The 23,935-nt window shown below is 39.3% G+C and overlaps 1 protein-coding gene across 1 annotated transcript in view; it reads right to left on the reverse strand.

Moving 5' to 3' along the window:
- GREB1L (GREB1 like retinoic acid receptor coactivator) overlaps positions 1-23,935 on the reverse strand; it is a 130,507-nt gene that overhangs the window by 33,700 nt on the left and 72,872 nt on the right. The window contains 4 exon segments of the mRNA XM_078153473.1: positions 5,146-5,485; positions 10,848-10,981; positions 14,648-14,840; positions 16,989-17,169. Of these exon segments, the coding sequence (XP_078009599.1) occupies positions 5,146-5,485; positions 10,848-10,981; positions 14,648-14,840; positions 16,989-17,169 (848 nt within the window).

The raw sequence follows: 23,935 nt of genomic DNA on the forward strand, positions 1-23,935 counted from the left end.
TACCCACAATTCCTTCAATTTGAAATTGTCATCAGAGAAACCTCAACAGGCATATTTTAAGACAGAAGAAGAGCATGGCACAATTTGCTCGCCTACCATTTGGAGTTGTCCATTTTGAGTAATTAGATCCAAGTTTAAAGGGTTTCTGGTATCTTACAATTCATTTCATCAGAAAGAAAAAAATAAAACAGCGTTACAAAAAAAGATGCTTCAGGAAAACATCCTTCCTTACAGATCTGCCATATGAGTATTATGCCATACTCAATCTTCCTTCATTTGACATGCCTGTTAGCTGAATCACCCTCATGAAAAGATTCTTTGAAAGAGGAATGACACTGTTCGTTACTTCCCTTTTTCCCTTTCAAGCACTTCAGGGTTTATTTTAGTGCTGATTGCTCATTACTTTCCTATTATCTATAGGATTTGAACAGCTTCTCCTGGGAACCTCATTAGTCTACTATACTGCCAAGTACGCTGAAATCAGGTCATAATAGTGGGATAACAGTAGCACTGCTGAATAGCTACAAGAAGTTTTGTCTTCAAGTTATTTATTGATAAAAATAACAAACGTCATTCACAACCTTGGCTAGTGGCACTGCAATCACAGAAAGATATTTTCTCTTTGACAAAGTTACTTGCCCAGATACCTCTACCAACTGACTATGGGTTTAGAATGAAATTATACTCCAAAGGAGTTTCAGACACTAAAACACTGTCAGTTTTATAAATGTCAGAGCAGTGTGGCTAAATGTTTAGTCCAGCACTGGCCTTGAAGCTCAATGTCAAGGAAGCCTTTTTTTTTTTTAATGGCTTCATTTGTCCTTATAGAGAAATTTCTTTCCCTCCCTCTCTCTGCCTATTTGTCCACTTGCCCCTCCCTCTATTTCTTTTGAATTTGAGGCAAATTACAAATTGAATAAAATGTAAAATAGGGCAGTCAGAAACAGAACTGAGATGGTGTAATGGAAATAAAGATAGTAGACAATTAGATGAGCCTACTTCTACCCCAAAGAATGGGGAACAGTAAAGAAATAAACTGGTGAACTGGGAACTACTTGGCAGGGCTGCTACAGTCTTGCTTATGGTATAAGCATCTTATAAATAATTTCACATAGCTACTTTCCCAACTGCTAAAAGATCAGGTTACCAAAAGGGTCTTGATCTGTCCGGTAATTTTGAGATTTTAAGACATTTGGACATTGGGGGTTGGGTTGGGGCCTGGAAAGAGTAGGCGATCATACAAACCACACAAGACTACCACACAGACACCTTCTTTCAAAGGTTCCCTATGGCTGTCCTGGAGAACCCTGGGATGCTATATGGAATGCAAGGCAAGAACCAAACATCAAGACCAAGTCTGAAAGCAATTATCCCAGGATATTCCAGCAGTTTTGGACTATGGCAGGAAGCTGATTGGGCGAGTCTGAATGGTCTACTGAATCCACGTGGGGTGGTCTGGTTCTGGTTTAGGCTGGTCTGAACTGCTTGGGGGGTTCACTGAGGTTCACAATCTGAGTCGTTTGGATCCTCAGAAGTCATTTGGTCCCAACCCCTCAATAACATTTCTAACAAGTTATTGTGCAAATTCTACTTCAATATCTCTGATGAGAAGAGAAACAGACTGGGTCTGGGCCCGGATACTATTTCTACTTTTGGAGATGTAAAAAAAAAGAACCTTGTTTGAGGCTGAAACAAACTACGTGTCTGTCCACTGGGAAGTTCTGGATTGGGATGTGTTATTAAACTCATGTCCCTGGGGCTTTGCAATTAAACAGAATGTTGGTTAGAGGGTCCCACAGTCGATGTACGCCTTAAAGGATACATGCTGGTCTACCAAGGCCTTTAAAGGCCCTTCATTCTTATTTTATTTTTGTTAGGGCAAAAAATAGCTTAATATGGTGATTTTAGTTTTCTCCTAAGGGACTCTGAACCAGTGACTGAGAGTATAAATATGCTACCCAAGTTAGCACAGATGACTACAGGATAACTAAAACAGGATAAGTACTTATTAGAAACCCCAGAAAAATATCTTTAGGCCCAGTTCTCACCGCTCTGCAGCAACAGGGCATAGAACATAAGAAGTTAGTTACCTGACTGAACTTCTTCACCTTCCTTATTTTGTTAGCATTGTTCAAACAGTATATACATTATGTCTCATTCAACAAACATTTATCGAATGTTACCCTATGCAATATACTTACCACATAGCTAGGCATTAAGCATCTTAAAGGCCTGGTACCTTCAAGTGCAGCTAGGTGGCCAAGTGGATAAAGCACTGGGTCTACAATCAGAAAGATTCATCTTCCTGAGTTAAAATCTGGCTTCAGACACCTAACTAGCTGCGTGACCCTGGGTGAGTCATTTAACCCCATTTGCCTTAGTTTCCTCATCTTTAAAAATGAACTGGAAAAGGAAATGGCAAACCACTGCCAAGAAAACCTGAATAGGGTCACAAAGAGTCAGAAATGACAGAAGAACAACAATCTTCAAGGGCAGATACTCCAAACTGCCACTGGGACAAATTATAAGTGCCAGAATATACCATGCCTTTAAAGCAGCAACGGGGACGTACGACAGGGATCTACATATCCTGCCACTCGTGGGATCTGAGGTGTTGTGAGTAACTACAATTGTCTTAGAACTTAGTAGAAACATAAGAAAAATGACATGTAGAGTGAAAAGGGCGTCTTAAATTTCACTGTTATTCATTCCATGAATTAAACGTCACTTTGCTAAAATCTCATCAATTACTATTATTCATAATTGTGAATGTGTTACATTACTACAGAAAACTTAGAGGGAGATTCGATGTTTAACCATGAAATGTCACACCTCATGGCTGACTAAGACTACGTAAAAGACAAGAGTTTCTACCTCCTGGCATAATTTGTTATGTTCTCAGTTGCCGTTCAGCCTGACACCAGGAACTCCACAGAAGAAAATTAGTGAATGGGTCCTATTTTAGATGGGCCCCTTTGATGCTGAAGAGAAGCAAACTTAGCTTATCCATGACAAAACAGAAGGCTGTGTGTTATACTCATATTGCACAAAGTCAGTAAATGCTAGGCCCAATACGACCGTTTCCTTTTTGTACCTAGAGCTAGAGACCATGAACATCAACTAGAGATGCTAAAAAGGGACCTTAGCTTTAGAGCCAGAAAGGCCCTTGGAAGTTATTTAGACCAATCCCTTTATTTCACAGATGAGAAAACTGAAGCCAAGAACAGAAATGACTTGTTCAAGGTCATACAAATAGTAAGCAGCAGAATCAGGATGTGAATCCTCATCCTGACTCTAAATCTAATGCTTTTAGCAGTACCACATCATTTCCTTTTGATTATTGGACACAGCAAAACAGCTGGTTGAAGACAGGGAGCCCTGAACCAGAGGCTAGAGTTGAAAATTAGGCAAACTTAAACTAACTAAGGGAAGGGTTCTTTAAGCCTCTGAGACAGAAAGGGAAGCTGAAAGGACAGGTGAGGACAGAAAGACTCTGCGTCATCTAAGTTCAGTATGGTTGGCTCTCTCCTTAGAGGCAGCTAGGTGGTGCTGGGGGGATGGACTTGAGGTCAGAAAGGCAGGAGTTTAGATGCTGCCTTGGTGACTTACTATGTGGCCTGGGGAAAATCACTCAGCATGCACCTCAAGTGAATATTCTGTGGGTCAGAGGAAATAACACATTCAGTGCTTTGCAAATGTTAAAACATATAAATTCTAGTTAGCTGTAGCAGTAGTAGTAGTAGTAGTAGTAGTAGTAGTAGTAGTAGTTAGTGGTGGTAGTAGTAGTGGTAGTGGTGGTGGTGGTGGTGGTGGTGGTGGTGGTAGTGGTAGTAGTAGTATAGTAGTAGTAGTAGTAGTAGTAGTAGGAACAGGAAGAGGAGTAAAAATGGAAAGTAAGGTCATCCACACAAGGTGAGGAGCCAAGGAGTAAGATGAGGACATGAGGAGAACAGAAGTGCCTTGGAACAACTGATATGTGGATTGTAATTGGGCCTCATTAACAGACTACAGATTGAAGCATACTTCTTTCATTTACTTTACTTTTTTCATGTTTTTTTTTCCCTTTTCGGTCTGTTTCTCCTTTCACAAATGTGATTAACATGGAAATATATTTTATATGATTTCATATATATGACCTGTATCAAACTGCTTACCATTTTGGGAAGAGGGGAAAGGAGGGAGACAGGGAGAAAAATCTGGAACTAAAAATCTTCTAAAAATGAATGTTAAAAATTGTCTTTACATATAATTGGGGTAAATACTATAAAAACAAGTTTTAAAAATAATTGAACTAATAAGAATACTAGGCTGAAGATACTGAGTGGTGGTAGCCGGGAGGAGACCTTGTCTTGAAGACGTCCTAGAAATCACAAAACCTAGTGAGTCTTGGTAGAATCCTTGGTTGGACTGGGTCAGCCAAGATAGGTTAGAGACTAAAGTTAATTGGAATGAGACTAGGCTAGGCTGGGATAATTCTTGCTCTCAGAATCTTCTAAAACTGTATCTATAATTATGAAGATAATTATGTCCCTCAGAAAGGAATCACAGATCTAGAACTGCAAGGGACCTTAGAGGCCATCTAATGCAATTCTCTCATTTTATAAATAAAGCAACTTGGGCCCAGAGAGACTGACTGACTTCGGGTTACGCAGGCAGTGTCAGACACAGAATTTGAATCTATGTCCTCTAATTATAGAACTAGAGGCTAAGTGGCATACCGGATAGAGCACTGGACTTGGGAGTCAGGACAATCAGAGTTCAAATCCCACCTCAGATACTTATTTGCTATGTGACCCTGGGCAAGTGATTTAACCTAAGTCTGAGTCTCCTCATCTGCAAAATAAGGATAATTATAGAACCTACTTTAAAGGGTTGTTATGAAGATCAAATGAGATAACATATATAAAGTACTATATAAATGCTGGTTATTATTATTATTTTTATTTCCCCACTATATCACACGCACTGCCTCCTTTCTTAAAATTGTCATGAAGATCAAATGCTAAATATCAAATAAAATAACAAATAATGAATTTGTTCATAATTGTCACAAAGATCAAGTCTCAGGCATCCATGCTAGATTGGGAAAAAAAAACAATGAATAACTGGTAAGATGGAAGGTAGAAACATTTATCTGTTGCTAACCTTTAATCGTGCCACAAAGTGACTGGCAACATTCAGTTCTGAAGCTGGGTTCCCAAGGAGGATTTCAAAACGGTACTGGAGGCCCAGCTTATCCCGCACCTCCTGCAACCTCTCCTTTGCCAGCATAGCCAGCTGCACCGAAGGCACCCTAATGATCAGCATGTGCCCCCGCCCACTCTTGTCCTTCCCTGGCGAGCTGATGAGGTCATCCATGATGCTGAGCGTTTCTGGAGTACTGTGGTCTCGGAGAGATGCCATGGTGGTGAGGGCCATCAATGCTTCTGAGTACTGCTGAATGAGAAGGTAGCAGCGAATGACCATGCTGTGAAGCCTGGGGTACCTTAAAGAAAACATGCACAACAACATTAATTAGTAAAGCACGCTGAATTCAGGGATCTCCATCATGGGCTCTACAGCCAGGACTGAAGGCCATCTGGTCACTGGGAGCCTTTGCAGGATGGGGCCCCACCATACTGAGATAGTGTTCTGATATGTGGTGCTACCTTGGCATACAAAGTTAAATCAGATTTTAGTGGAACCACAGAGTTAGAACAGGAAGGAAACTTAGAGATCCAGTACTTGATTTCCTCCTCCCATCTCCCAACTGCCATGTTACCGATGAAGAAACCCAGAGTGATTAAATGCCTTAAATTACAAAGTTAATAAATGTCAGAGCTGGGATTTAAATAATGGTCTTGTGACTCAAAACTGCTCTTCTCACTATACCAAGCTGTTTCCCTAAGTTCAACAATCACAGCATGCTATCGATGAAGAGTAAAGGTTAAGAAGATGTGAGACCAGGGATTCTTAACCTGGGCTCCATGAACTTGCTGTTTTTAATATTTTGTTAATGGTATTTCATTATAATTGGTTTCTTCTACAATCCTTACTGTTTTATGCCTTTAAAAAACATTACTCTGAGAAGGGGTCCAAAGGCTTCACCAGAATGCCAAAAGGCTCCATGACACAAATCAGGTTCAGAACCCTGGCTTTAGACAATCAAACAATCAACAAGCATTTTAGTGCCTACTACCTGCCAGGTGATGGAGACATAGATAAAAATAGAAATAATCCTTGTTCTCGAAGAGTTTACATTCTATTGGGTGAAATAACACATAAATATATAAATGTAATTATGCACACACGCACACATATATAATACAAAGTAAATATAAGATAGAGAAAGGGCACTAGTAGTAGGTAGTGAGGGAGAACTGGTCAAGGCTTTATGGAGTCTGAGCTGTCTTAAAGAGATTCAACGAGATCCTGGTGAAAAGGGAATACATTCTAGGGATAGAAAGCGGTCACTGCAAAGACTTGAAGATGGAAGATGGAATATTATGGGAGGCCAGAATAATATAGAATGCAATAATGTACAATGCAACTGGAAAACAAGTGTGGCCAGGCTGTGAAGCCCTTAAAAAGGCAAATGAATTTATATTTTGTCCTAGAGGCAATAGGGAGCTACTGGAGTCAATGAATAGGAGAATGACATGATTAGATCTCCGTTTAATGAAAACAATAGCTAGCATTTATATAGCACTTTAAGGTCTGCTTTAAAGCACTTTATGAATATTATCTCATTTTATCCTCACAACAACATGAGGAAGTAGATGCTATTCTTATCTTTGTTGTAGTTTAGTCCTTTTCAGCCATGTCTGACTTTTTGTGACCCAATTTGGGGATTTTTTGGCAAAGATAATGGAGTAGTTTGCCATCTCCTGCACTAGCTCATTTGACAGATGAGCAAACTGAGGCAAACAGGGTTAAGTGAATTGCCCACGGTCACACAGCTAGTAAGTGTCTGAAGCCATATTTGAACTCAGGAAGATGAGTCTTTCTGTCTCTAGGCCTGGCATTCTATCCACTACAACACCTAGCTGCCCATTACTATCCTTTTTTTTTCCCTTTTTGGTGAGGCAATTGGGGTTCAGTGACTTGCCCAGGGTCACACAGCTAGTAAGCGTCTGAGGCCAGATTTTATCCTGACTCCAGGTCCAGTGTTCTATCCACTGTACCATGCAGTTGTCTCTTAAGTTTAAACAATACTGCTTTGGCAGAAAGATGGAAATAGCAAGGAGGCCAGGGTTACTGCATTGCAGAGACTGGAAAGGTAGGAAGAGTTCAGGTTATGAAGGGCTTAAAAAACCAAACAGGTGAATAGCAGAGAGTGCAATGAACATATCTTCTATAAAATGCCCTTTCATTCTATTATAAGAAATAGAACACTCGCTCCATGGATCTGGCCCAGTTTTTAAGATTCTGAAAGTTATATATACATATATATATATATATATATATATATATATATACTTCCAGAATATGAGAACATGAAATAATATAAACATACGCCTATATACTGGCTGATGACTACTTCAATACCAACACGATGAAAATGACTTTCCGTGAGAAAAATTCAACATAATACAATTACAATGTAACAAAAGATTTTACCCCAATAGGCTTAATCTCAAGAACTGTAGGAAGCCATATATTGTTTTTGTGTATAAACTTGTTCCAAACTTGTTCCTTCCAAGGCCAACTCAGGGGAGAGTGGACAATAAACTGTTCTAGAGGATCTAGGTTTGAAGTATAGCTCTCACACCCTTGTTTAAAAAAATAATATTTTATTTTTTCCCCAATTAACATGTTAAAACAATTTAAAAACCTTTTTCCCCCCCAAGTTTTGAATTCCAAATTCTACCTCTCCCTCCCTCTCTCTTTTTTCTCTCCCCACCCTGAAACAGTAAGCAATCTAATGTAAGTTAGACATGTCACATCCATTTCCTATATGTTCCTGAGTAAGCCTTTCTGGGCCTAGGTTTTCTCTTTAGTTAAAAGAAGAGGCTGGAGGAAATGATCTATTAAATTCCCTTCTATGATCATATACTTATTTCCAACAAGCATTTACTGGGAATCATTATTATTATTATTTTTTTTGTGGCTAGGCAATGGGGTTACGTGACTTGCCCAGGGTCACATAGCTAGTAAGTGTTATGTGTCTGAGGCTAGATTTGAACTCAGGTCCTTCTGAATCCAGGGCTGGTGCCCTATCCACTGCGTACTAGGAATTATTATTAAGTATTGAATTAATATTAAGTACATGATAGGCATTAGGGATACAGAGACAAAATGAAAAATAATTTCTGCCCTCAAGAAGTTTACATTCCACTGGGGGCAAACAATAGGTAAACCAGTATATCACAAAAATCTGAGGAACAAGTGAGCCCCAACAAGCTAGGAGGATCAGGAAAAGGCTTCTGGCAGGGGATGGCACAGGAGATGGGCACTGAATAAAGTCAGGGATCCAAAGAAGTGAAGATGAGAATGGACAGCATTCTGGGACAGTCAGCCTGTAGAAAGGCAGAGAGATAAGCAACAGAATTATTTCTGCTGATTCACTTTCTAAGCAGCAATCTCATTGGGAAAATGTGTGATCCTGTCTGCACTTATTCATGCAATACAAATATCGTTAACTTCAGGTGATCTGACTTTCTGGTTTGTTCAGGATAGCCCTGATTTTTAATTACTTTGACTGCTTGGGCAGGTCATGGCATCATGAGATTGCAGATCTATAGCTGGAAGGGGCCTCAGAAGTTATCTATTCATTTTATAGATGAAGAAACTAAGGCCTAGGGAGGTTAACTAGCTTGCCCAAGGTCACACAAGTCTTAAGCTTACGAGGTGGGATGTGAACCCAAGTTCTCTGCCTCCAGAACTGGCACTGCATTTTGTTTACAGCTTGAAGCTAGGGACACATAGCTAGCTTACTGGGAAAATAACGTCCCCTGAATCTAGGCAATGTTAGGCTAAGATAAGTTTCTAGTGCCTAAATAATGATAATGTTAAAGATAATGTATATGTATGTCTCGTGTTTTGGTGAGGTGAAGGGGTATTTGTTCATTTTCTACTCCCTCCACCCTCCCCTTGATATCACCCCCATTCCTGTACAGACAGCCAGTCAATAAACATTTATTAAGCACCTACTATGTGACAGACATTGTGCTAAGCACTGGAAAAAACACTTACTATGTACCAGGCACCATGCTAAGCATTTTACAACTATTAATAACATTTGACTGAGTAGAAATGTGGTCTTTTTTTCCCCCCTAATTAGGTCTTTCTTCAACGAGGGAAAATGTTGTAAAATAAACTTGTGTTATTCTTCATGGAACCTTTCTTTGAGACTTTGAGTTACTGTTGTAATAGGTGGCCTGAGGCAAAATTTAAATGAGTATAAATGAGAACAGATCAAGTCAGAGGGATTGGGTTGGGAGAAGCAAGAGTAAAAACAAGCAAACCTGGTGATGCACCAGGCTCCCCACTGACCCACAATAACGCCTCTTATCTTCTCAGCTTTCTCTTCTGGTTGCTAACTGGCAAGATATATTTACTAATTGGATGGAATGTGTGCTATCCTGCTAGATTAAGGTACCCTGATATTCTGGTTGGGTGAGGACAGTCTTGGCCTTTGAAAACCTGGCCTGGTGAGGAGGTGCTCCCGGATATATTCCTGGACAACTTGGGCCCCAGGGTGAACTTTCATAGAGTTATAAACAAACAGTGAAGGGCATCATGTTGGTTTGTGAATTACCACACATCATCTGGTAACTTCAGAGAGAAGCATTTCAGTTGAGTAAAGTTAGAGGCTACAATGCAAGAGCTTAAGAAATGAATGGGAGGCAAGAAAGTGAATGCAATGAGTTTAGACAGGTTTTTTTCCCCCAAGGTGTTTGGTAGTGAAAGGAAAGAGAGATACTGGACAATAGTTTGAGGGGATGGTAAGTGTGGGGTGGGGTGGGGCTTGAGCATGGCTGCCAATTAGGAGTCATTTGACTAGGAAAGAGGTAAAGAAGATCTGAACTAGAATAGTTGTTGTGTGAGTAGAAAGAAGGGGATGGGTGGGGGAGATGTTTCAGAGGTAGAAACAATAACATTTAGCAACTGGTTAGATATGTATGGTGAAGGAAAGTAGGAATTGAGGATTACACGAAGGTTATAAACCTGGGTGACTAGAAGGATGGTTGCACCCTTGATAGAAACAGAAAAGTTCAAAAGAGGGGTGGAAGGTAGAAAGACTTCAACTATGGGCTGTCATCTGAAGTGGGGCCTAGAAATGTCCCTCACCAGAGACTGGCTACTAGGTGATAAATATTTTTAGCCATAGTAGTTCATGAAACTATCTGCTAAGGTGTGGAAGGGCCTTGGACTGCACAGCTATGAAATCCCAGCTCTTTTGTAGTATGTATTTTATACACCAGATTTCCTCACACCACAATGAAGTTTGGTCTTGTACCTAATCCACTGGTGCATATTAGATTGAAGCAAACTGGTAGGAGCAAGACTACTTAGTACTAGAGAAGCCAGAAAGAGTATGTGAAAGGTCACAACCTTCGCTCACAATCTTTGATGAGAGAAATTTTCTTTATTTTTACCTCTAGGTGGTAGCATTTGAGTATGAAGCCAAGATTATCCAGTAGAAGGAAGGAAGGGCCTCAGCCCTGTTTTGGCCATGCCCACTGCTATTCTACCAGCATGAATGAATGGTCATCACAAAAAAAACTAATTTTATTCTAGTCCTTCAAAATATCATTTTCACAACTTATACCCCATCCAGCACAACACTGGGATTCACCATGTTCTTGCCTATTTCAGACACGAGTCTATAGCTGGATCAAAGGTTACGCTTTCTCATTATTTACCTTTCTAAGAGCGTGTTGACCATTTTCTCAAACGTTTCATCACATCTTAGAAGTGGACTAGTGATTCCCCACTGCAGGGACTTGCTGTATTCATTCAAGCCAAAATACAGCTTCTCATCACTGCCCATGTCGTCCTAGTTAAATTGGAAAAGAAAAAAGAGAGAGAGAGAGAGAGAAAACAGAGATCCAGTGAGGATGTCATTCCTTGGAAGGTGAAAAGCTTTTGTTTCGTCTTATGATTTATTAGCAGCTCAGCAGCTGTGAGGTTGTGATTTCAGAGGTACTGACAGAAATCTTGTTCTGCCTCAAATGGACTTGATGGATGAATAAAGTTCTAAAGTGATTCTCTTAGATATTTAAATAGTAAAGAACTGTATTCTTTTTTTCTCCCTTCTTCAAATTGTTCCCTGAAAAAAACACGTTCTTAAAAATTTTTTTTCTGGAATTGTTTTTTTCCTCACATGGACTGGATTTTCTGGTCAGAAAATCTTGTTCTGAGTCCTGGCTCTGCCATTTACTAGCTGTGCGACTTGGACGAATCATTTAACCTGCCTGCGTCTTGGTTTTCTCCCACTGTACAAAATGGGTTCAATAATATTAGTGATATTTCTCTTACCTCAGTGTGTTGTGAGAGGATCAAATAAGATAACGTGTTAAACTGGTAAACGATATAGCATTATATAAATTTTAGCTACTATTAAAAATTATTTTCTGTCATAAAAACTTCAAAATTTAATTACTGCAGTTTCTACGTATTGCATATATATTCAAATAACTCTTTAGAAATAGATAAAATTCAGGGGTTAGAGTTATAGTACTGCCTTGATTATGTGGCTTTGTTGGATGACGCAATGTTCCACGTGAGTTAATTTTCTGGATAATTAAAGCTTACTCCCTATAAATGACCAAACTTTGAACCATTTTAGTGGAAAAAAATTCTAAAATGTGTGTGTGTGTGTGTGTTGTGTGTGTGTGTGTGTGTGTGTGTGTGTGTGGCAGTTCCTTAGTGGCTATATGTTACAGCCTGTTCCCTCCCACCATATACCTCTCCACTGCTTTCTGGGTGACACTCATTTTTATGGTGGTAGGATGTAATTCTGCAGCTTGCTTCCATAGAGCAACACCAGTAGAATGTTGGTATTAAAAAGAAAGGTCTTTGTTTTGCATGTAATAATCTAGGTGATGGACATTCATCATCCACTATTATTTTCTGAGTGGATGGACAGGCCAGACTCCTTTGAGTGACTGCAGACTTCTTCCAGGAGAATCTTTAATTGGGGGGCTTAATTGGAACAGTGCCATCTTCAAACAAGTGTATCTGGAGAACTTCACTCTCAACAGATCCTTCTTCAACTTGGACTCTATACTGGGTCTCCCCCCATCACACTGATGAGCCTCTCTGTTTTATGCCTGGCTTCAATGTTTATCCTCAGAGAGTGCTGAATAGGGTTATTATTACTTTTAAACTTTTCAATGAGTTTGATTTATAGATGGAAAACACCTTGTTGTAAAACATCCTGTAAGAAAGTATTTTGTTCTACCAAATCAAATACTTTTTTGTAATTGATAAACAATTAGCACAATGGGGTCTTGCAGTCTCCCCATCTGTCAGTTAGGAAATGGTAAAAATGTAGTCTATTGTAGAATACTGCTTTAGGTAGTTGTCTTGTTCTCTATTAATATTAATATTAAGACTTAATAATAATACTAACAATAAAATATTACAGTAATATTAATAATTGATCATTAGTATTTAGTAATATTAATATTAAAGATGCCTCAGACAAGGACCTCACATTTACAGTGCCAACAGTAAAGTTTAAGTTTACTGGTGGTCTAAACACTGCGATTCTTATCTCCCTTTATCCCTTTTTACACCAATGCAGAAGAATAAAGGGCCTGACCAGGCTTCTGTTTGTGCTTTCAGCATTGACTATTAGGGTGGTAGGTGCATAACATTCTCAATTTTTACTTTGTTACATGTTTAAAATGTCTTGAATCCTACTTTCACTTTGACAATTCTATATACCGTGTTTCTATTTTCCATTACATATCTTTCATGATGGTAGCTCTGAAGTTAAGTAGAAGCATTTCCTTGTTGGTGGTTTCTCTGCTATGCACCCTACAAATTTATTCTAGTATAAAATTTCTTCTTGTCCTACTCTCACTGGAACAACTTTAGGAATGGTAATTTTAGTTTTCTCCTTCTATTAGCTCCTGTCAAAGACATGAGCAGCTAGTTATACATCCTCTAGCCTTCCCTTCTAGGAAAAGACCAAGTAAGGTGAATAAAGATAGGTTTATCCTCCTCTAACATTCCTTGGAACCATATATTCAATGTGTTGTCAAGACCTCACTTTTAGTGCAAAATAAACACCTTTTTTTTAATACCAGTTCTATAATCAGTTGCATGCTTTGAGAGATTGATTCAGTAGGAACCTAGGCAAATTCTGGGTTTCTGACTTTGGGGGTAGAATGATTACCTGTTACCTCATATCTAGTTAATGACTTATATATAGAGGGAAAATGTCGATTTTTAGGATAACAAATAATAAAGTATTTATACCTGAAAATTATACAACCTAAAGAAATTATTTAAGTAATGTATTTCTGATAACATAGCTATTCATGCTTGTTTACCTAACTATAAAGATCAAAATACTGACAGGGGAGGGCAAAGTGAATAGAAATTTATCTAACTCATAAGAAACTTATCTAACTCTAATGCTAGGTCCAAAGTCAGATAATATTCCTGGACTAGAATTTTTTAGTGCACTAGATTTATTGAGTTAGATCTTTTTAAAATAAGAAAGATTTTTTAAAAATAGGTAATACAGTTTTCATTATAAAGAGAGAATGAGAAATGTTTAGCTTTCCTATTTTATATTTTATATAGCATGCTAAGATATTACAGCATTTATTTCTAGCATGAGAGACCAGAAGACTTAGGTACTTAAGGATTAAGGAGTATAAGAAAATGTTATCTTTACTTCCCATTGTTCAATGTTACTACTAAGTTCTTGAATGTAACATCTCTAGGTTCTTATTTCAACCAAATTCTAAAATAAAAGTAATTAAGAGGAAAAAATGGAGGGTTCAATCATCAAAGGGCAATAGTAACACAGTTTCAAAATATTAAAATGTGTTAGAAAATAGCAGAAAGAACATAGGTCCCAGGTTTCTCACTGGGGTCATATCTTTAAAATAAAAAAGACATTATGGAATATTCTGGTGTAGTAACACAAGAACTCATGTTTATATAGTACCTTTGCAACATTCAAAGTGCTTTCCTCTACTCTGAGGTAGGTAATATTAGAAGGGCAGACCCCTGAATACATTGTAATTATAGCCACTACTTTCAAAAGACTGCCAAAGAATTTAAAAATCTAACTAGTTACTGCTGAGAGCCTTTTACATCTGGCAGCTATCCAGTGTGGTGGAAAAAAGCATTGGACCTGGAGTCTGGAAGACTTGTGTTCAAATCCAGTCTGAGACACTTACTAGCTATGTGACCCCAGGCAGTCACAACCTCTTTGTGTCCTGGTTTCCTCCTCTATAAAATGGTGACAATATCTTTCAGGGATAAAATAGGAAAACTGTAGTGGTAAGCACTTTGTAAACTTTAAAGTACTACATAAATGCTTGCTATTATTATTAAGAACAAGGAGACCCTTGGCCAAGGCCACATTCATACTCCGATTTTCAGTACTTTAATAACAATGACCATTATTACATCTTCCAAACTTCTAGGGGAAGGCCATGCCTAGCAAGGTTTCTTGGGCAGACAAAAGCAAACTTACCACACTATCCAGTGGTATCCAGTGCACCTCATTGGCAGAGCTTATTCTGGACTGTTGCGTTTGCATGGCATATGGGAAGGAGCTAACCTGGAGCACCAGAAGGTTGAAGGCTTCGAGGACTTCTCGGCAATTAATAACTCTATCAGCCAACCCATGACTCGGCTCTCCATGGGACAGGGAGCCCGAGATGACACTGTGAAAATCAGCAAGGGTTAAAAATTAACATCTTATGTATTAGGTTAAAAGTTGATGCTCAAAGAGGACCAAAATGACATTGCTATGTTGGAGTTAAGGCACAGCATGTCCAACTGTGGCTGATCAGACCAACACAAGCTTGGAATGCTCTACAGGTTGGGCATAAATAGTCTAAACAAACATTTGGAGTGCAGATGTCTAAATTTGAGCATCTCACATTTCTTTTGAGCTACTGAAATTAATTACTAGAACAAAGCAGGCACTTAATAAATGCTAGTTGATTAGAAGAAAGTTTGGGGGGCAGCTAGGTGGTGCAGTGGATAGAGCACCGGCCCTGGATTCAGGAGGACCTGAGTTCAAATCTGACCTCAGACATATAACACTTACTAGCTGTGTGACCCTGGGCAAGTCACTTAATCCGACTGCCTAGCCAAAAAAAAAATCAGTTTGGTATTCTCTGAACTCATAGCCCCGTTATTAATGAAACCTACAGGAGATATATGCTAGTTCCTGGTGAAACTGACACTGGAGAAGCTGATAGGTCTGTTTTATGTCTAGGTCTGACAACAAGAGGAAAGAAGATCAAATATTTGGGTTTCTTAAATACTCAGTAATCTTTTGATCAAAATGGAAAAAGAAAAAAAGATTTTTTAAAAATAGAGAAAAGGAGTATTCAAGGGAGAAGGAAAGAGAGGAAGAAGAAAAAAAAGAAGACAGGAAGAAAGGAAAGAAAATGAGAGGAAAGACTTATCTCATCTACTCAACATATTAACAAACCACAGCTCCAGAGAGCTTATGATGAAAGATGCTGTCCATCTCCACAGAGAGGTCTGATAGACTCTGAGTGCAGACTGAAGAACTGCACATATACACATATGTATGGATATGTATATGCCTACAAATAAATGTCTTTTTTTTAAAAGTAATTTCAGTTGTATCTGATTCTTCATGGCCCCATCTGGGGTTTTCTCAGCAAAGATACTAGAGTGGGTTTGCCATTTCCTTCTCCAGATCATCTGGCAGATGAAGAAATGGAGGCAAATAGGGTTAAGTGAGCTGCCCAGGGCCACACAGCTAGTAAATATCTGAGGCCAGATAAAACTGAATTTAAAGAAAGCAAAGGAGAGGGAAAGCTTATGAAAAGAAAAGTTTTGTCAATTTCCCTTTCCAATACTTACTTCTCCTAAAAACCCCTTATTTTCTACCCCTGAGAAAGAACTTTTGAGTTCCATGATGCTTCTTAACCTGGGTATGTATGTGAATTCATTTTTAAAAATATTTTTATAACTAATTTTCAATATAATTGGTTTTCTTTGCAATCTTGTATATTTTATTTTATGCATCTAAAAACATTCTTTTGAGAAGGGATCCATAAACTTTATTAGACTGCCAAAAAGGGTCCATGACACATAAAAGGCTAAGAATCCCTACTTTAAAGCAATATTACTGTGAATAAGAATTTCTGACCCATTCCAACTAACCCTACTCTCTGTCTGTCTGCTGTTATCTATCTATCTATCTATCTATCTATCTATCTATCTATCTATCTATCTAGATGGCTGTCTTCCATGCCTGTATGCTCTCCTCCACCTCCTTAAATATTTGTTAAGCACATACCACCATGCCTGGCATAACTGGATGCTTAATAAATGCTTGTTCACTCCCTTTCCTTCGCCCCCTCCCATCTCTTAGTTTTCCTAGCTTCCTACAAAATTCATTTCAAATCCTACATTCTACAGGAAGCCTTTCCCAAGTCCCCTGAGTAGCTAATGTTTTCCCCTGAGATCAGCTTCTATATTCTCTGTACCTACCTTGCACATACCTGGTGATGTGCATGTTGTCTCCCCCATTAGAAGGAGGCTGCGGCTCTCAAAGGCAGGGACTATTTGCCCCTTTTTTGTAGCCCTGGCATTTAGTACAATGTATGGCACATAGCAGGCACTTAATAAATACTTGCTGAATCACTGCCTTGATAATTAAAGGAATTTAAAAAGTTGTCATTAGGGTCAAGAACAAAGGTATATGAGGAGATACCAGAGGTTAGGGGCCCTGGGTTCTCTTAACCACCATCTTTTGAAAACTGCTTAAGGTCCCATGACCCTGGCCACAGAAGTAGCTTTTTACTTGCTCACTCTGAAGCAATCACCTTGTCAGCTCCACATGAGAGTTGTCATGAACCAAGACAAATAGTGTGTATGGATTTTGTTTGACCCTTCTCATAAAAACTTCAAACTTGCTTTGAATCTCATTGTCTAGCCGAACAACATATTTCTCCGCTCTCTGATAAGCTGCTCCATTTTCTTCCAGACCCAAGTCTACAAGAACACCTGCCCAAAGGAAAAAAAAATACATGTATTTTGTATTTGCATGTATAAATACAAAGAAAGAACATTAGGTGAAGAAACAAACTACTTTAAATGCCGATTCCTGATCTGTGGAGTACCGTTAAAATGAGCCTTATTGTTAACAAGATCCTGGATTTAGTAAAAACATTTTTCCTTCTTGCATGTTCCCCATCTCAAGTTTGAAGAGCAAACATAAGTGTTTCATTTCTCTGTTTAACTTCCAACCCTTCCTGTGCCCCTATTCCCCCCTACAGTTGGAATCAGAAGTAGTTCTGAAGCTTTGAAGGGTCTGTAAAAGCAGTTGAAGACATGTGAACAGAAAATGTATCTAACCAAATGCTCTGTCCCATGAAGGTGAATGCTGCTGTTAACAGCCATGGAAGTCTGCGGGGAAAACCCTGCTATTACCTGTAGCCCCTCCAGAACAAATCCCCTTCCCTGAATCTAGCAGGGAAATTACACGATTAAACAGAATAACTTACAAAGAAGACAATCATATGAGGATAGCTGCAGGAAGGCAGAGCAAGGGTGGCCCTTCTCTGCCCCTTAAAGCTTCCACTTGCTGCTTCTCCACAGAAGGAAGGGGGAGGGAAGGGAATAAGCATGTATTAAATGCCTACTGTGTGTCAGGCACTGTGCTAAGTGCTTTACAAATATCTCATTTGATTCTCACAACAACCCTGCAAGGCAGCCACTATCATTACCCTCATTTTACAGATGAGGAAACTGAGGTAGATAGAGGAGTGACTTGCCTAGGGTTACACAGCTACTAAGTGTCTGAGGCTGAATATGAATTTAAGTCAAGGTCCAGTATTCCATCCACTGTACAACCTAACTACCTCAAACAGAACTGCTGCTGTCACGTGTTGCCAAGTTTTCTCTTGGCCAAACTGTGAGCATTATCAGGCATCAGGGTGGCACAGTCAGGAAGACTTGGTTTCAGATCTTCACTCAGATACTTATTAACCCTATGTAAACCACTTAAACTTTTCTGAATTTTAACTTTCTCATCTGGAAAATAGGGACAATAGCATTAGTTAACAGGGTACGTTTACCTTTATTCACATTATATTTATGCTCTGTGTATTTATATATGTAATTGTTATTTCTCCCAATAGAATATAAAGTCCTTGCAAGCAGGGACTGCTTCATTCTCAGTACTTGAAACCTCAATGCCTGGCATATTACTGGCATTTAAGAAATCATTGTTGACTGAGAGATTGACAGATTTGTGAAAAGCATCTTACGGCTGCTAGGTGGCACAGTGGATGGCGTGCCAGGCCTGGAGACAGGAAATTTCATCTTCCTGAGTTCAAATCTGGCCTCCAACACTTATTAGCTGCGTGACGCCAGGCAAGTCACCTAACTCTGCCTCAGTTTCCCTATCTGTAAAATGAACTGGAGAAGAATACTCAAGCATCTTTGCCAAGAAAACCTCAAATGGGTTCACAGAGGGTCTGACAGGACTGAACAACTAAAGCCCTAAGTAAACATGAGCCCTTACCAGGACCTGCGGCTAGTCTCTGGCCTAAGCTTCCACTATCTATTGAAGCTGCCTTCAGCTGTTAAGGGTTCTTCTTACTTAGAAGGAATGTTATCTCTTTTCGGATTCTTTCCCCTCCAAAAAATGTCTAGGGCTAATCCTCACATCTTTCAGCTCCTTTGTTACTGAGGATAACAGCTACACTGGCCCAGCAGAGAAAATGGCTCCTCTGATCAAAGTCTTTCCTTCGCCCAATTTATTACCCTTCAGCAAGAAATTCCTCAAGCCTGTTTGATATGTAGCCTGGAGTAAGTGAATTCTTTTCAACTCCCATCGTGCCTCTGGCACATAGGGCTAAGCCAATGAAAATTAACCTGGAACTTAAGTAAGTCTGAAGGAGGAAGGTGGAGCCAGTGACCCTTCCTTTCAGTTCCTGCAGCTATAACCAGGTCTTTGGAATTACAAACTAAAGCTACCCTTCTGAAAAATTTAAAACGAAATTTTTGATTCTCCTCTCTTCAATCTTCACGAAGTCCATGATATTATTGTGTATTTTCACCCCCAACACATTAGCAGCTGGACTACTAGGAAAAAATTAGCTCACTGCCTCCCCAATAATCTTTTTTTTTTTAAATTTCTGATATCTACGTAACACTTATGGTTTTTCAAAACATCTTATGAAGTGTATCACTTGATCCTCGCTAGAGCTATAGCTAGGAATCCTCTTGCCTGGGGCAAGTTTATTCTGTCGTAGTTGGGTGAAGGTTGCAGAAGACAGTTCATTCTGGTCAAGTACAGCATCACCAGAAGAAGAGGCCTTAGGCCTTGCAATGCCAAGCAGGAAGTGGGGCAGATATGACAGGTGAGGAGCATCGCAATGGAGCAAAGGGTTACCAATGGAGAACCACGGGGCATAAGAATGGCAAGCCAGACAACTAACACGACAATGAGGAAGTCTACGTCCTAAATGTTAGCACTCTGGACAAGGTCTTGGTCACCCTGCCCAAGCTATAGCTCTGCTCACAACAACCTTGTTAAGGGCTACTGGCATTATTATCACCCTTCCACAGACGCAGAAACTAGGGCACAGAGACTTTAAGTGAGCTGCCCATGTTTCTTTTGAATCTTAAATCCAACATTCTGTCTACTATCCCACAGTGCATCTGCATATAAACATCTCAAAAGTTCTTAGTTTCACCCTTTGACATGAAGCTGTGGAATATAATTGTTAGAAGCACTGACTCCTTACTGCATTCTAAAAGATCTGAGTAGCTCAGGGGTTTTTTCTAGTTTCTTTCTTTCTTTCTTTCTTTCTTTCTTTCTTTCTTTCTTTCTTTCTTTCTTTCTTTCTTTCTTTCTTTCTTTCTTTCTTTCTTTCTTTCTTTCTTTCTCTCTTTCTTTCTTTCTTTCTCTCTCTCTCTCTTTCTTTCTTTCTTTCTTTCTTTCTTTCTTTCTTTCTTTCTTTCTTTCTTTCTCTCTCTCTCTCTCTGTCTCTCTCTCTCTCTCTCTCTCTCTCTCTCTCTCTCTCTCTCTCTCTCTCTCTCTCTCTTCCTTTCTTTTAAAGGCAACTGGGGTTAAGTGACTTGCCCAGGGTCATACAGCTAGTAAGTGTCAAGTGTCTGGTCTGAGGCCGGATTTGAACTCAGGTCCTCCTGACCTCAGGGCCGATGCTCTAACCACTGTGCAACCTAGCTGCCCTAGTATCTTTTTCTGATCCATTCTCTACTGCTTGTCTCTCCATTAATCTCCGTCCAGATTATTATTAATATTTTTTATGAATTCAAATTTTTATAATTTAAGATGGCACAAAGAGGAAGTGGATATGTTTATTTTACAAAAGCATTAATAGGGACAGAGAAAACCAAGAATAAATTACAATATAAGGTGAGTAGAAAAGCCATCTTTCCAAGCTAATTTTATATAATTTCTGCCCCGATAGCTTAGACTGGCACATGACTTGCCCAGAGTCACACAACTAATAATTATCTGAGGCTGAACTGAGGTCTTCCTGACTCCTTGTGCAGCTAGCTGGTGCAGTGGATAGAGTGGCGGCCTGGAATTAGGAAGACCTTTCCAGAGTTCAAATATGGCCCCAGACACCTCCTAGCTGTGTGAACCTAGCCAAGTCACTTAACCCTGTTTGCCTCAGTTTCTTCATCTGTAAAACGAGCTGGGGAAGGAAATGGTAAACTAATCCAGCATCTTTGTCAAGAAAACCCCAAAAAGGGTCAGAAAGAGTCAAATACAACTGAAAAAAAAGTCACAGATGTGAGTATATGTATATGTCTATAGATGTACATATATATGATTTTTAAAAAGATACTGAAATATATGTATTAATATAATAAAGAAAAAAGTTCCCAGACCCCAGGCTAGGAACCTCTAGTATATAGCAAAATGTCTTAGAAGACCAATTGACAGTGTTCTAAGTTACTTCTAATATCAAAATGCGAGATTTGATACAGAACATTTGGGTAGGAATAGCCTTGAAATTATCCTTTCTGTAGTCAGAGCTCCTAGGTTGGTCCTCTGATAAACATCTTTGTGGTATTGAAAGGCCATCAGAATAGCTTGAGTTTTACATGAAAATCCATATTTCAGTAAGTCTATAAAACAGTGGTTCTCAGCTCCTCTCATGGTCACTCATTATACTCCTCGGAAAAAAATGTTTCTTTATCTGTCTGTCCTTTCCTCTCCTCTCCAGAACTACACCCCAGGCCTGGTTGCTGACCAGTCATTCACCTGTGCCTTGAAGAATTTCAAACTCTGCTCCTTGACACTGGAACGTGATCCACAACCTTTGACCCTCGCTGATGAGCCAAAGCTCCTTTAAATGCTTATTTCTAGGAATTCCTTGTCTTCTATACACTTAATGGCTGCTGTCCTGTATGAAACTGGTGACAAATTTATATGCTTTCCTTCTTGACTTCTGGACACATAATTCCTTCCCTCTACTCCTGGTTTGCTATTTTATATATCTTGCCTTTTATCTCCCTGCATCCTGGAAATTCATGGGATGAATTGTAAGTCTTGTAAACTAATAATAATCAATAAGCATTTAAGAACCTGCAGTTTACCTACTATGTGCTCCCAAGGAGCTTGCAGTCTGTGGTGGAAACAACATGGATAATGGGATCATAGGCTTAGAGCTGGGAGTATCAGAAGACATCAAGTCCAAACCTCATTTTATAGAAGAGGCCTGGAGAGATTAAGTGACATGCCCACATAAGTGCCTTTTAAACCCTGCCCTGTTTGACTTTAAGGCTAGGACTCGTACCCATAATGCCTTTCTAATGGACATTAGAATGTCCTTCTATATATGCAGAATAAATACAAAATAAAACACAAGGCTGTTTAAAGATAGAGAGCAACCAGTATTTGGGAGAAGGGATCAGGAAAGGCTTCAGGTGAAAGGTAAATTTTGAAATGAGTACTGAAGGAAGTAAGAAATTCTTTGAGACAGAGATGAGAAGGGGGACAGCCAGGGTGAAGACATGGTGACTGAGGTGGAATTCTGTGTATGTGTGTATGTATAAAACAAGAAACCCAGTTTGACTAGACTGCAGAGTGACAGAAGGAAGTAATAAATAATGAGAATGGAAACCTTTTTTGGGATCAAGTTGTAAAAGGTTTTAAAAGCCAAACACAGAAGTTTGGTTTATATTTTATCATAGAGGCTATGTTCAATCACTTTTGACTCTTTGTGTCCCCATTTGAGGTTTTTTTGGCAAAGATAATGGAGCTGTTTGCCATTTCCTTCTGCTCCTTTTACAGATGAGGAACTGAGGCAAACAGGGTTAAGTGTCTTGCCCCGGGTCATTCATTTTTTCGAGGTCCAGTTTCCTCATCTGTAAAACAGAAGTAATATACACTCACAATGTCTATTTCACAGGGTGGTTGTGAGAATAAAGAAGAAAATGACTGTAAAGAGTAATAGGAATGTCCGCTATTATCTTCACTAGAACGTGAATTCTGTGAGGGTAAAGCCTGTATCTGCCACCCCTCCCCCATTCCCCACCCCCTACCTCCTAACACAACAGTCTGCACACAGCAGGCACTTAGTAAACGTCTGTTTATTGAAATTGATTTAACTGAATTTTGATCACCTTCTTCCCTTCCTCTTTCATGTCTCTACTGGTTCCTTTCCTGTTACAACCTACCAACATGTCCAGCTCTCCCTTATCTCCACAAAACTTTCACTTGATCTTTCCATTCCCACAAGCTATCATTTATACATAATAGCTCTTCTCCTTTTCAAACCCAATCAACTGTCAAAAATAATTTTCCTAAACCACAGGTCAGATCACCTCACCCCTTTGCTCAGGAATCTTCTGTGGTTCCCTACTGCTTCTAGGACAAATTCAAACTTCTCACTTAGGCATCAAAAGCCCTCCATAATCTAACTCCCATATGCCTTTCCAGACTTATTTCATATTACTTCCTTCAGACACATCTCTGCTCCAGATACCTGCGGTAGGGCCTTTTGAGCTAGTATTTATTGGTCTGATCCGCCAAAATCTAACACACCGTACCTTTACCTCAACATAGTGACATCATTTTGGTCAACCAACCAACGTTATATTTTATCCAGATTGGCCTACCAAAGTGTCCTCCTAATTCAGCTTTCATTTCCCCACTTCAGTACTTTTGCCCAGGTTGTCTTTGATGCCTGGAAGGCATCAAACCTACCTCCTATAAGAAGTTTTTCCTTATCCATCCACAACTTGGTGCCACTCTCCTGTTGGTTATACGTTCTCCTGAAATGACCTTATATTGACTTATTTGTATGTGTGTTGCATCTCCCATCTCCATCAGTAAAATGCTATTCCCTTAAGGGATAGGGCTCTCATTTTTGTGTTTATTTCCTCAGTGTCAGTAGACATGATAGATGTTTGCTGAATTATATCAATTCAAGCTACAATGGAAGGACCTTATGCTGAAGGAACCAAAGCCACCCATCTGGCCCTAGACTCTAAGTCAAGTTCTAAAAGAAAATTGTTCAGATACCATGTTCATTACAATCAGGAAGGATCTAGCCATAAGTGCCAATTTTTTACTTTCACTTAAGACGTGGCTTCTGGATAAAGTAATGTGAAAAAGGCTTACAATTTTACTGCAAAGGCAAAAAAAACCAAAACAACTCTCTGTCCTTAGACTCTGTCCTTATATGACACAAAATAGCAACTTCAATTCTTCCCTGCCTCTGAGACCTAAGAGGGGAATGAATCCAAGGAGTCACATATGAGTAGTCAGAGCAAGAGCAGA

This window comes from Phascolarctos cinereus, unplaced genomic scaffold, assembly GCF_003287225.1.
Source record: "Phascolarctos cinereus isolate Bilbo 61053 unplaced genomic scaffold, phaCin_HiC Scaffold_4;HRSCAF=312, whole genome shotgun sequence".
NCBI lineage: Eukaryota > Metazoa > Chordata > Mammalia > Diprotodontia > Phascolarctidae > Phascolarctos > Phascolarctos cinereus.